This window comes from Saccopteryx leptura, chromosome 1 (assembly GCF_036850995.1).
Source record: "Saccopteryx leptura isolate mSacLep1 chromosome 1, mSacLep1_pri_phased_curated, whole genome shotgun sequence".
NCBI lineage: Eukaryota > Metazoa > Chordata > Mammalia > Chiroptera > Emballonuridae > Saccopteryx > Saccopteryx leptura.
The window spans coordinates 170,982,714-170,995,685 of record NC_089503.1 but is presented as its reverse complement, the minus strand read 5'-3'; the positions used below and the strand labels follow the sequence as shown (position 1 = coordinate 170,995,685).

The window sequence follows — 12,972 nt, the reverse complement described above, 5'->3', positions numbered from 1 at the left end:
TAGTAAAAGTTACAAATTATTATTTGGGATTGGTGTTGCCATTCATTGAGGAAAGACAGTGTGTAATATACTAAAATCTTACTATTCTCTATTAACTAACATTTGATTTTAATTAACTCATTCACGCAGCTATTTGTACCCCAAAGAATAATTTGTATATGTTTGTACATGTGATCCTTTCCCCCCCTCTTAAGTCACAATTACGTGTTATTTAAGTTATAGAAATTTTTTAGGGCAGCTAATGGTACAAGGACCAGATCATGGACTTCAGTCACCTAAGACTAATTCCCTGTATGTTTGTTTCAGGAGAACAGCTTGTAGAATATAATATCTGAAGTGCTTAATTCACAAAATATAAACCATATTATATCATCAGTTTTAAAATGCTGGAGACTATCAGCATTTTTCTTATAAATCACTATCAATGTACTTTTCAGGTTCCTAGAAGCAATCTTTTGAACATCAAAACCAGCTGTAATCTATATTCTCTTGTAATAAATTGATTTGATATAACATCACTGTAGGCTTAAGGTAGGAAGGACAATGACTGGCTTATAAAAACATTTGAAAAACAAGACAAAGAAATATGCAGTTTAGAAAGGTAAATACACAACTGAAAATACTCTGATAAACTGCCAAATAATGAATACAGAAAAAAAAATTTCAGGTACTGAAATGTTCATCATTATAATTCAGAATATTTTAAGCAGTTTATAACTAAGCACTTAGTGTTCCTAGTCTGCTTATATTCTTAAAGTAAAAATTTTAATGTACATTGTAGAGTTTTTGTCCAAAAGCTTTGTTAATAATTCTGTGTTATCAGCTGTGTTTGCTATCATAATTATCTTCACTGCCCTATTATTCCTTGACCTCTTTGACTACCAAAAAATAAAAATAAAATAATTTTTTTACATGTACCAAGCTTTTTAGAATGTTGACATTCTCATTAGTAACAAGAACTATTGAGTATATATATTTTTCTAACTTTCATACTTAATATAATAGACTCTGAATAAGTTAAGATCTAATAAGAAAAAAAATTTTATATATGACTTTTTTTCCCCCCTGCAGAATTGTGAGAATTAGACAGGAGGCTTCAACGCATTCATTAGAATTTTTATTTATCTGCAATTTCTTTAAATAGTTAAACATTACTTTTTAAAATGTTCTGAATATCCAGAAAGATAAAAGGATTCTTATAGACAAATTCCCTAGCAGGAGTTAACGTTATGTGCTATATATTTCAGGCTAATAATAAGGGCTTCCAGTGGGTCATTGTGTCATCCCCATGGTGTCTGATGTGATGGAGGATTATCTTATATGTCAGCTAGCTCACCCTGTGAACAATTTTGAGCAGGCAGGATAATGGGACTGAATTCTGAAATGAGCGTTAAAATATACTGGAAATTGTCACGTGTGAGAACAATAACTTTTTAAAATAAATGTCACCTTTTGACATCATTAGGCATATTTGATAACTTTTAATGGAGTATATTTTAAGTAGATAGATTAGGTAGCATAGAAGTGAATCATAATTTTATGTTTAAATAGAGAAATAAAAATTACAATTTCTATCACATACAAGATTTTTATTAATAGACAGGTACTAAGCAAAAATGGAAATATTTTTTTTTCTTTTCTCTTTTGTGATGGCTGGATTAACATTACCCAATACTACTAAAGTCTCAACTTCTTAAAATTTCTGTTTTAAGATTTGAATAGAAAATCACTTGTACCCTAACACAAGTGCAGTAATATAGAAATCATTAAAATTGCTTTGCTATATTATGTTTCCAAGATAGTATCTTCAGAAACCCTTATTCATAATGCTTTTTAAAGTCACACATCCTTTAAAATATTTTTTAATTCAGTCTTTCTTTGTATTTCCCTGCAAAATCATTTTGCCAGATCTAAATATACACTTAATTTTGAGAAAAACTTTGTGTATGTATATATGTAGTGAACCTCAAGAAAACATTTATTTTTAAATGTGCATGTGAATTGCTTGATATGGGTTGAATAAGATCATCCACTTTTACACTATCATGGCATATAGATTAGAATTTTAGAAGAGGTGTCAGTTTTGAGTATAATGAAGTATGTTGCAGTGGGATAATATCAGAAAATTTTATACCAGCTCATGCACATTGTGGCTGTTACTTTGGCATTTACTCATAAAAGGCAGGTTTTTATGCGCAGTGGGTTTGCAAAAACATATGTGCATATACTCGTATGCTCCTGAAGCCCACAGTATTGCAAGTATCTCAACTGAGTGATTTAGGAAGCCTTTGGTCAGCCACCAGAGGCCACTCACAGCTTGCTGCTGACGCTGGACGGCTAAGGGACACTCTTTCTTTAATCATTATTGGCCATCATTCTCAGCTGGTTAATTTTTAATTTTTTACTAAAAAAAAATTATCTCATGGGGCAGTCTGACAAAAAGGTGTTGCTATATTTGTTTCTCAATTATGTAGATTCTTTTCTATAAGAGCATTTAGATCATTATAGGTGTACACCAGAAATGTGAATGTATGCCCTTATTCAAAGTATTATTATTCTACTAGAGCAATAATGCTACATTCTTAATTGTTAGTACTGATTTGTTGCAACTAGGAAAAGAACTGTTTGAAGTGAAGATTTAAAATCATTACACTGTTTTGGTTTAGATTCAAAACATAATTGCTAATATTGCTACATATACACGTATATGTGTGTGTATATCTAGTGCCAAACCTTCCTCAGTTTAGTGTAATTTGCATTCTGATAATGCTTTTAGAGACATATTTGTGCTCCTATTACATGAAAATGTACTAAGATTACTTCTAGATACCTGAAGTCTGGCTTCACTCACCACCGCTTGTGGCGCTGGCTGCTGAAAGGTTAGCATCTTCCCTTTGCCTCGTAGGATTACTGCTATTCAAGGAAGGCTAACGCTCATCAGAAAGCTGAACCTGTGCTCTCTACTTTATTCCTTCTGATTTTTATTGGGGGGAGGATGGTCTTTATAAAACCTTTCTGGCTTAAAGGTGTAAGCTCACATTTACATTAATACCTGCTTTTGAAGAAAGAAAAAAAAAATATGGTACAAGTTCTCTAGTTTTCCGAGTTCCTTCACATATTCTTATTATGAAAATGCTTCATTCCTCATTAGTGCAGTTTTCAAATGTTTTGCTACTTTGGCTGAAATGACTCCTAGAGGAGCCATGTGTTATTCTCGTTCGTCCGTCCATAACACATGCTGACAAACCCTTGCTTGAGGCGCCATCTTCACCGTATTTAAAATCGCCCATGGGTGATTACCCTACAGTTACAAGTAAGAACCATAGTATCCTTGGATGTATAAGTCCAGGCTGAAGATTTTCCAAGAATATAAAGTACCCCCCTAAGCTGCAGGGAATGTGTTCTAAGACCCCCACTGGATGCCTGAACCCACAGATAGTACTGAACCCCAGAAAACTGTTTTCTCCTGCACACACATTCCCTGTGATAAAGTTTATTTCATATATCAGGCACAGTGAGAGATTGACAACAGTAACTAATAAAAGAGAACAATTACAATAGCATACTGTAATAAAAGTTAAGTGAAAGTGTTCCCTCTCCCTTTGTCTGTCCCTCTCAGTATCCCTTTGTCTTGTGATGATGTGACCATGATAGTGTCTAGCAGTGGGATTAAGGGAGGTAACACAGGCACTGTGACATAGCTTAAGCTGCTGTAGGGGTGACTTGTACACGAGCACTTTAATCTTCTTACAACCCCTCGGACAGATGGATGATTCACGTCCACCCTGGGTGGGCAGGCCCAAGATTGTGCGCAAAATTTCCTCATGCTGCTCAGAATGGGGAGCAACTTAAAACTTGTGAATTATTTACTTTTGGAATTTTTCTGTAATATTTTTGGACCATGGTTGACCATGGGTATTTAAAACTTGCAGAAACCGAAATAGTGGGTAAGGGAGAGACCTCTGTATTCTAGATTCAGGCCAGCATCTCAGTTCCCAAATACTGAAAACACGTGTTTGGGTGTACTCTTTTTAGCATAGCCCCCTTAGGGGAGAAAGGAGTAGGCTGTGAATAGGACAATTTAGGTCCCAATCTAGCTCTGTTTTGTCTTTGTGACCTGGGGCAGGCACCCTTCCCTGTGAGTGTTAGTTTCTTCATCTAGTATTTGAGGATAATGTCTGTTCACTCTAGCCACCTAGCCTGTGAAAACATCTTATATATGCATGTAAGAGCTATATAGAATAGCAGTGTCATTATTATTATGACAATATTTCTAATTATATTAATTCTTGATGGTCATAGGTGACTATTATCACACTTTCATTGTTGGTTCCTTTGTGCTTATACTCCTTGGAGAAGGATTAAAAATTGCTTAATAAAAGATATAATGGAACAATTTGGAACCCTTAACTTTGACACACAGGTTAAAAAAATCATCAGATTCACTCACCGTGTTATATCTACCGCAGAGTAATTTAGATAACGCGGAGGCTGTAACTGTAAGATGCCGGCCACGTAGACCCTAATATGAGGATTTTTCACCTCAGTGTCTTACCAGTGGGAACTGCTAGTAAGAGCAAGAATGCTGGTCAGTATTGGTGGGTTTAAAAAAATGAACGATGATGAAAGACCCTGGCTGGCTAGCTCAGTGGTAGAGCATCAGCCCAGTGTGTGGAAGTCCCGGGTTCGATTACCAGTCAGAGCACACAGGAGAAGCGCCTGTCTGCTTCTCCACACTTCCCCCTCTCCTTCCTCTCTGTCTCTTCCCCTCCTGCAGTCAAGGCTATATTGGAGCAAAGTTGGCCCGGGCACTGAGAATGACTCTATGGCCTTTGCCTTAGGCGCTAGAATGACTTCGATTGCAGCAGAGCAACGCCCTATATGGGCAGAGTATCGCCCCCTGGTGGGCATGCCAGGTGGATCCTGGTTGGGTGCATGCAGGAGTCTGTCTTTCTGCCTCTCTGCTTCTCACTTCAAAAAAATACAAAAAAAAAAAAGTGAACGATAATGAAAACTTTGTATACCTTTTGTAATGTTATTAGATTCTATAAAATTCCAAATGTTGAAGTATCATCTTAGTTGGAAAACCAACGTATGGTAAGTTTAGTAATTTCATGCACAGTTTTTAAAACCTCAGGAAATTCAGTTGTCCTCAGAAATGCATTGTCTTCTTTCCTGGATACTTCTGTCAGGAGGACATTGTCTGAGGGTTGGAGTGACCTTTTTCTAGCATCCAGCATCTTACTAGACACAAGTCAGACATTTCATGTGTATATTATTTTTTTAGTTTCTTGAAGAGAATTTTCTCTAGTGCAGTGTATAAATCCACATTTTACTTTAATAGAAATCTAGACATATGAAACTAAAATATGAATCACCACCTGAATTATTTACTGACATTATTATTCTTAAAAAAATACCTTGGAATTAAAAGGGTTCCTTAGCTTAAACCTTTATCATGACATCAAAAAGATGAGTTCAATATAACAATGTGATTTAAGTCACCCATATTCCTCTCTAGCACCATTATAAAGTAAATTTAAACCTAATTTTATACATACAGTGGGATAACAGGTAAATATTTGTTGAATTGTGTCAAGTAGAGCAGTTTGGGGTTTGGAACAAGGAGTAGTAGCTGTCTAAGTAAGGAGCTAGCGAGGAGAACTGAGTTGGTAAGTGAGGATCAGATTAGAGAGAGATCTGAATGCACTTCTCATTAGTTTTAATTTCACCTTCAGTGTAGAGCTATGGAGGGGTCTGGGATGAGAACACTGATCTGTGAAAAGCAGTGATTTAGGAAGCTGAATTTGGCAAGTTGGTTAAGATGGCTTGGAGCAGGGCATGATACACTGCACACAGCTCCCTTCTCAGAGGTGATTTATGTCTCCTTGTTCCTCTTAAATCAAATAATTTCTTTGTTTCCCTTTCATTTTATGAAAGCTATTCCTTTGTGCCACCTGAATCGTCAACTTTTTTGCATTTGCCTTAAAAGTAATTCTTAAGCATCTTTTACCTTTTTGTACGTTGCTTTAAAAGTAATTCTAATGTTGTTATCTGGAGTGTCTCCCATCCCCGTGTGGGTTGTGCCTTTTGTGACTTGTGACCATTCTGTAACACCACATTGAGAGGAGATGGCACGTGAAATATTTTATTTATTCTCCCAACCATCTTGTAACAGAACTTTTTCTCTGATTTATAAAACCCAGGTGCCCCCATTTGAAATACTTTTGGAGAATCTTTCTTTGGTACATGGTTGAAAGGTAAGTATTTCCCTTGTTCATTTTAGCAGCAGTTGACAAAAATCAGTTGTTGCTAACTGTTTACAATATTATTTTCTTAGGCTTGTTTTTTAATGAAGATAAATGTATAGATGAACCACCCCCCCTTCTTTGCTCTCCTCCTCTTCCCTCCCACCCCAGGATTCAGAGTCCTATTTTTAGGCCTGTTTTTGTTGCGCTGTTTTCCTTAATATCTGTCCCATACATGTGACTGACACATTTGTTGAGTGTATCAGGGGGCCTTCGCCGCAGAGCCTGCTGAACTTGAAAGGCCCGTTTCTTTCTGGCAAAGAAATTGAGTCAAATTAATAACGGTCCTTCCAGAAACAGGAGATGGCAGGGCCTTGACCAACTAGTGGGATGGCCACAGCCCCGAGGCCTGGCAGGTCTGACTGACCCGGCCTCACCGAATTGAAAGGCATCGCGTTGAATGGCAGCCGCCACCACACGTGTCTGTCAGTACAGGCACCAAAGGAGGGTCAGATGCAGCTGGAAATGAGCACAAAGCTGAAAGAACACGGCTGTCCCGGAGGGAGAGGGGAAAGGATGGTGGCTTCATGCACTCATAGGAGACAGAACATTTCATTCACTGAGAGAAGGAATCTGAATCTCTGAGAACATGAGTGGAGGACCGTCCACACTGAACAACCTCTTGACTAGTCCTGGAAGACTGCTGTGTGTTAGATAACTCTGCCTGATTTGGGAAGGAACTTACTCAACTGTTCACTGTGGAAGAAAGGGGTGGAACACAGTGGGTTCCATAATAACAAGTTGAAAATTAGATATCAAGGCAACTGTTTCGTTTATGCTTTGAGGAAAGTCCTAAAATGGTGATAATAAAGCAGTGATAGAAAGAATAAGGAATTATTTCAGTGTAACTAATGAAATTGGAAAAATAGATATTTTTTCATTGATATTATTTTAATGAAATTTCCCACAGTACTTATGGACCTTATGAATTTTGATGATACTTGTAATCATTACTAAATTTTCATCTATCACTACTACATTCCTATTTTCTGAGGTTGATGATAAATTGGTTGTAAATAACAGCAAAAACTAACACCCATGTGGTCTTTTAGCATTGTAGTTTATGTCACCATCTAAAAAAGGCCAGAAGTTGACCTAAACGTTATGTTATCTAAGGACCATCCATTCCTTCCTAGCTTTGAGTATATTATTTCTTATTTAACGATTTGTGCAATAAACACAGGCGATAAAAAAAAAAGTGCCTACTTTATTTAGCTTCCTAGTGACTACTGATGTAGTAATATTTAACAAATGAATCATAAGAATTCAGGGCATAAAGTATAATGTCTAAGATTATCATCAGTAAATATTGGCTAATTACATAAATGTCTCCAGTGTTTTAACAAGAATTGGATTGTGGAGATACTGCTTCCCGTGAAGAACAGACTACCTGTTCCGTATCTAATCTTGCGTAATAAAAGCTATGTTTTCTAACAAATAAACTTTACCATGTGAATATTATTGGCTATTTAAAGAGATAGGGATTTTTTAATTTGTGATTTCTTTCTAAGACCTTTCTGGAATAAGTGGAAGGCATTTTTGGGGAGGAGGATAAAATAATTAACATACTTGACTGTTTATTAGAAATTAACAATTTTGATCTGATGTTTAAAGTGGCTTCATTGTATTTTAGGAAGATGATTACCTTCCCCTGAAGCAGACCAGTGACACTGACCCTGAGAGGAACGTCATGCATGGGCAATTCAGTGTTCCCTAATTTCATTTTTTTTAATTCTAAATTATACCTGCTTGCATATATCTTTAAAAGGAAAAGGAAAAAAAATGCCTTGAAATAACAGTAAAAGGATATTTGGCTCTATTTTTTTTTAAGGGCCATGTCATAGGTAAATCATATAAAGTCATTTAAGTATCTATATTTTCCACTGTCCATCTTTTGTGAGTTATTCCCAGCAATTGAATTGAGCTTGTAGTTGTGTATATATATGATTTCTGAGAAATACATACAGTGATTACTTCTGATGAGATGGAAAGGTTACATTTGTATTGTGGTCCAAATTAGTGATAAATTCTATTTTATTGTACCCAGTTGCATTGTCTTCATCAGGCAATTTATCACATGAGGTGTATGTGAAATTTCTTCATTTATTAAATTTTCAGATTATATATTTCAAGCCAGGGCAAGACTTTAAAACATTTTTTCCCCATCCGTACAGCTTCAGGTAAACAAGCAATTTTAGCCCTGAAAATAGCTTCTGCTCTGTCAACACGTTGTTTATTCTTTCTCTGAGATAAAAAGTTCAGTTTTCTGATATTTGCACCCAGATAAAGTCAGTAAACAAGATTAATATAGTGTGGAAAAGGTTGTCAGCAGCCCCAGCAAAGGAAATAAGTTGCCCGTACATAGAACATACTGTAAACTGAATAAAAGTGTCAGGTCCACCATGAGATAATGTGATCATGAACCTCTAACAAAGCATGACATGGGCACAGTCGGCTTTTCTCATCGCCACACTGGAGAAAATGGATTACTGCATCCCAGGGACACCCACTGCAAGAGCATGAAAACCTCATTTTGAGACGAATGCAGGATGGAGTCCTGCAGTTGGGCCACATGTTGACCCGTGGTGAGCCGAGCTTAGCCTTGTTAATGCCCTCATCTGTGCACATTTGCAATATCTGCATCTCTTGGAATTTCAGCGTATCCGCTGGCATCCCTGTTCCCCAAGTCATACGAGAATAAATACGTTTTTTGAAAATGTTACATTTTTCCCCCTTTCGCATCCTTCTGCCTCATGATGCCTTTTTTATTTTAATTCTATACTCTAAAGGCACTTCTGTAATTATAGAAGGAGTTTATTTTTATTATGAGCATGTATAGCATGACCTTTTGTTCGAAGTTTGTGTCTTGTTGATTGTGACAGTGGATTCATCCTTGCGTAATACTGTGTACACGTGTCCTCCGTGAGAGCCTTCTGTCAGATAGGAGAGTTGTGAATTTTTTTTAATGGGAGTGTGTTTCATCATGGAAATATTTTTGAACTTTTAATTCTTTAAGAGATTTGTAATTTTATTTAGAAATATCAAAATAAAATACTGCTCTGCTAGGTGAAATTACATTTTATTGTATGCAAATATACAGAAAGCTATAAAAAGAATGGGTGTAGTCACAGCCCTGGCCGGTTGGCTCAGCGGTAGAGCGTCGGCCTAGCGTGCGGAGGACCCGGGTTCGATTCCCGGCCAGGGCACATAGGAGAAGCGCCCATTTGCTTCTCCACCCCTCCGCCGCGCTTTCCTCTCTGTCTCTCTCTTCCCCTCCCGCAGCCAAGGCTCCATTGGAGCAAAGATGGCCCGGGCGCTGGGCATGGCTCTGTGGCCTCTGCCTCAGGCGCTAGAGTGGCTCTGGTCGCAATATGGCGACGCCCAGGATGGGCAGAGCATCGCCCCCTGGGGGGCAGAGCACCGCCCCTGGTGGGTGTGCCGGGTGGATCCCGGTCGGGCGCATGCGGGAGTCTGTCTGACTGTCTCTCCCTGTTTCCAGCTTCAGAAAAATGAAAAAAAAAAAAAAAAAAAAAAAAAAAAACAAACAAAAAAAAAAAAAGAATGGGTGTAGTCACTTCCTCAAGTATTTGCATGCATTTAAATGAGTGCATCATAATTCATATTGTTTATGTTTAGAAAATAATGACAGTCTACTTTGGTCTTGGAAATATCATTTGCTCCATGAAGTTTTGTTTCGAGTTTGAGAGTTGATATTACATTCTCCATTTTAGAGTGGATGTCCTCAAATGGGAAGGTCTCTGTTATTCACTGTCCTTCTTGAAACACACCTGGGACAATTTTTCGTTTTAATTCTCCTTTCAGGGGACCACTCCCGGCCCAGGCAGTAACAAGAGGATGGTCCACTTTTCTCCAGACTCTCATCACCATGAGTGAGTACGCTCAGACTCTGGGTAACCCTGTAGGGGCATCCTACGTCTTTCTGTTGGGCAATTGGTAGCTATTACTATGTAGTAAAGGCAGTTTAATTTGTATCTATCTTATGAAAGAGTAAATATCATATAACAGTGACCATTGTGCAAGAAGCCTTTCAATGAGTCCCATGGCAGAAATTGAAATACAGTCATGCGTTTATTTGTGATAGGATTTGAAATTTGTCTATTATCTTAAAACATTTAAATTATATTACAGTAAGTAACATCAAGCTGCTCTCCATTCTTAAGCCCTTCCTCTCCCAACTCTTTCTGAATTACTGAAATGAAGAGGAAGGGGCTTTTTCTCCTTACTTCCCTGCTCTCTACTCCCATGCAGCATGAGCTGCAAGGGACCATAATGGATTTCCATTTAGCAACAAAAGGGAAAGACTAATTTACTACATCATTCCAAAAATTGAGTAATTGAGCTTTGACTTTCATGAATTATTGGGTACATTTCTAGGTGCTAATTCTATTTCTAAATACATCTTTGTTGGAAGAACCTAAATCCTTTATATATATATACTTTGGCTCATTACCATGTGTCTCCTGTGAAGTTGGTTGAACTTGAGAAAAGCCATAGAGTATGGAAAGACATGAATTAATTATTGAATGAAATTTTGGGGGCAAGCAATTATATTAGGATCCATTAGATCTTATTTTTTAAATCCATTCCTTAACAAATATAAAACAAAAATTATAGTCCAGATGAAGCTTATTTTATATAGATTATTCATATAATTTATATAATATAAATTGTTATTTACATAGATAATATTTTACATGGCTATTCATTTAATAGGTTATTTTCTTTATTTTTATTATTCTATAAGACCTCCTTTCCACTGTCCCTTGACCAAAAAGGAAGAAAAAGCAGAGGAGAGCATTTATTATCTCAGAAGGACATCTAAAAGACTTACATATTCTCTCCTGGACTTTCTGTTCTGATATAAAACAAAATCTCTAGCCAGCAGATCTCGAGTTGTTTTTAAACCGCAGACCGCATTTGGTAGTGAGTGTGAAAGCTCTGAGGGCAGGCAGATGGTGTACCTTTCTCCCCACTGCAGCCCCGCGCCAGCTGTGCCCGGAGACAGTAATTGGGACCCAGTGAAGGAAGACATGCCAGTGTGGGTTTAAAATAGGACACACTGGGTAATGTCAGCAGAGTATTGCTTCTCAAGTTAGCTGGTGTGATCCTAGCTGTATTCTTCTGCATCCTTCCCACATGAGTCTGCCCATTGGTTCCCAAGGAAATAAGATTCTGTGAGGGTGGACCCCAGATACCACTATTTTTAGAGTTTCCTAAGTTACCCCAATGTGTTTGGTTACCATTCCCTCAACACTTGGGACTAACATGGACTCATTTTACCACCTCCCGTCTTACATGCTGCTAGCTCAATCTCTCGTGCTGACCGCATCTTTTCCACTTCCTGCCTTGTGACTGTAATTAGAGCTGTTATCCTGTTATTTTTATTAGGTTCCTAGTGAATCTTTCTGTCTCCATTCTGTTTCAATATATAGAACTTACTTGCACTAATCAAATTCAGTTCTGATCCTTGGGCTTGCCCACTTACAACCCAGGATTGCCTCTGGCCAGTGGAGAAACTTCCTTAGCATGTCATGCAACATTCTTCACATCTGGCTCCAGTGACCTTCTGACCTTAGCCATTAACGCTCCCTCCGAACACCTGTGGTCCAGCTCACTGGCTGGCCACTGCTCCCTGAGTATAACCTCTCCTTCCGTGCATCTGTGCTCATGCACTCCCTCCTACCTGCATCTATCAAAGTCCTATCTGTTATTAAAGACCAGTTCAAACCCATCTATTTTCCAGAGTGGACTAGTTGCAAGTAACAGAATAACTCTGAAGGAGTCCCATGATCAGGTGGCCACTTTAACCAAAATCCTTGTATTTCCATTACCAATTTGTGTGAACAAGGTTTCTGAGCACTCAAATCAATAAAAATACAAAATATGAATAGAAAAGATGCTGAAGGCAATATTTAGGAATAGACACATGAACTAATTTGGAGGGAAAAGTTATTGATGCCTTTCTAATAAAATTTTATTCTCTGTGTTTAGTATTATCAAAATATTTATTTATGCTGGTTTAACTAACTGACTACTAATGATAACTGTTTCAGATTTTAAATAACTGATTGTTATCAACTCACAGTTGTTATCAGCACTGACTGGTAAACTTTTCCAGATAATTCTTTAGCTCTGGTTTTTTGGCCATACAAATTTAAGAAAAAATTTTATGTGTGTATGTACAGATAGATATACATGCACACACACATTTTTCTTGCAGAGCAATTTGATAGAATTACTAATAAAAGACTTTGAGCATAAAAGGATAGTATATTAGGATAAACTGTGAGATAAATTCAAGGAGTTCAAGGAGAAAGAAACATGAAATTTCAACTTTTAAGGAAGTGCTTGTCTTATTTTTCTAAGATCTAATCATAGCAATATTTGAACTTCAATGTATGTACTTAAAAGGGTATATATGGTTTTATTTTAAAAGTAAATATATATAATTGATAGAAAACTAATTCTTTGCAAATACTCAAATTTCTGGTGAGAAAGATTTTTTTCTTACTCTGGTGAAAAATTTTAGATGTCTGCATGGAAGTATTTGAAGAGGATGTTTTCATAAATGTTTCAGGATCTCAAAAATGGTTAAATACCAGTGTTGTACAGAAAATGTAATGGAAACTTTTACAAATAATGG

At 37.1% G+C, this 12,972-nt stretch overlaps 1 protein-coding gene across 2 annotated transcripts in view; it reads left to right on the top strand.

The window, feature by feature from the left end:
- The window catches only part of GPATCH2 (G-patch domain containing 2), a 125,429-nt gene that overhangs the window by 71,589 nt on the left and 40,868 nt on the right, over window positions 1-12,972 (top strand). For both annotated transcript variants that reach the window (XM_066380142.1, XM_066380152.1), the window contains exon 6: window positions 10,131-10,198. In XM_066380142.1, coding sequence (XP_066236239.1) covers window positions 10,131-10,198 — 68 coding nt within the window. The remainder of the gene's footprint in view (window positions 1-10,130; window positions 10,199-12,972) is intronic.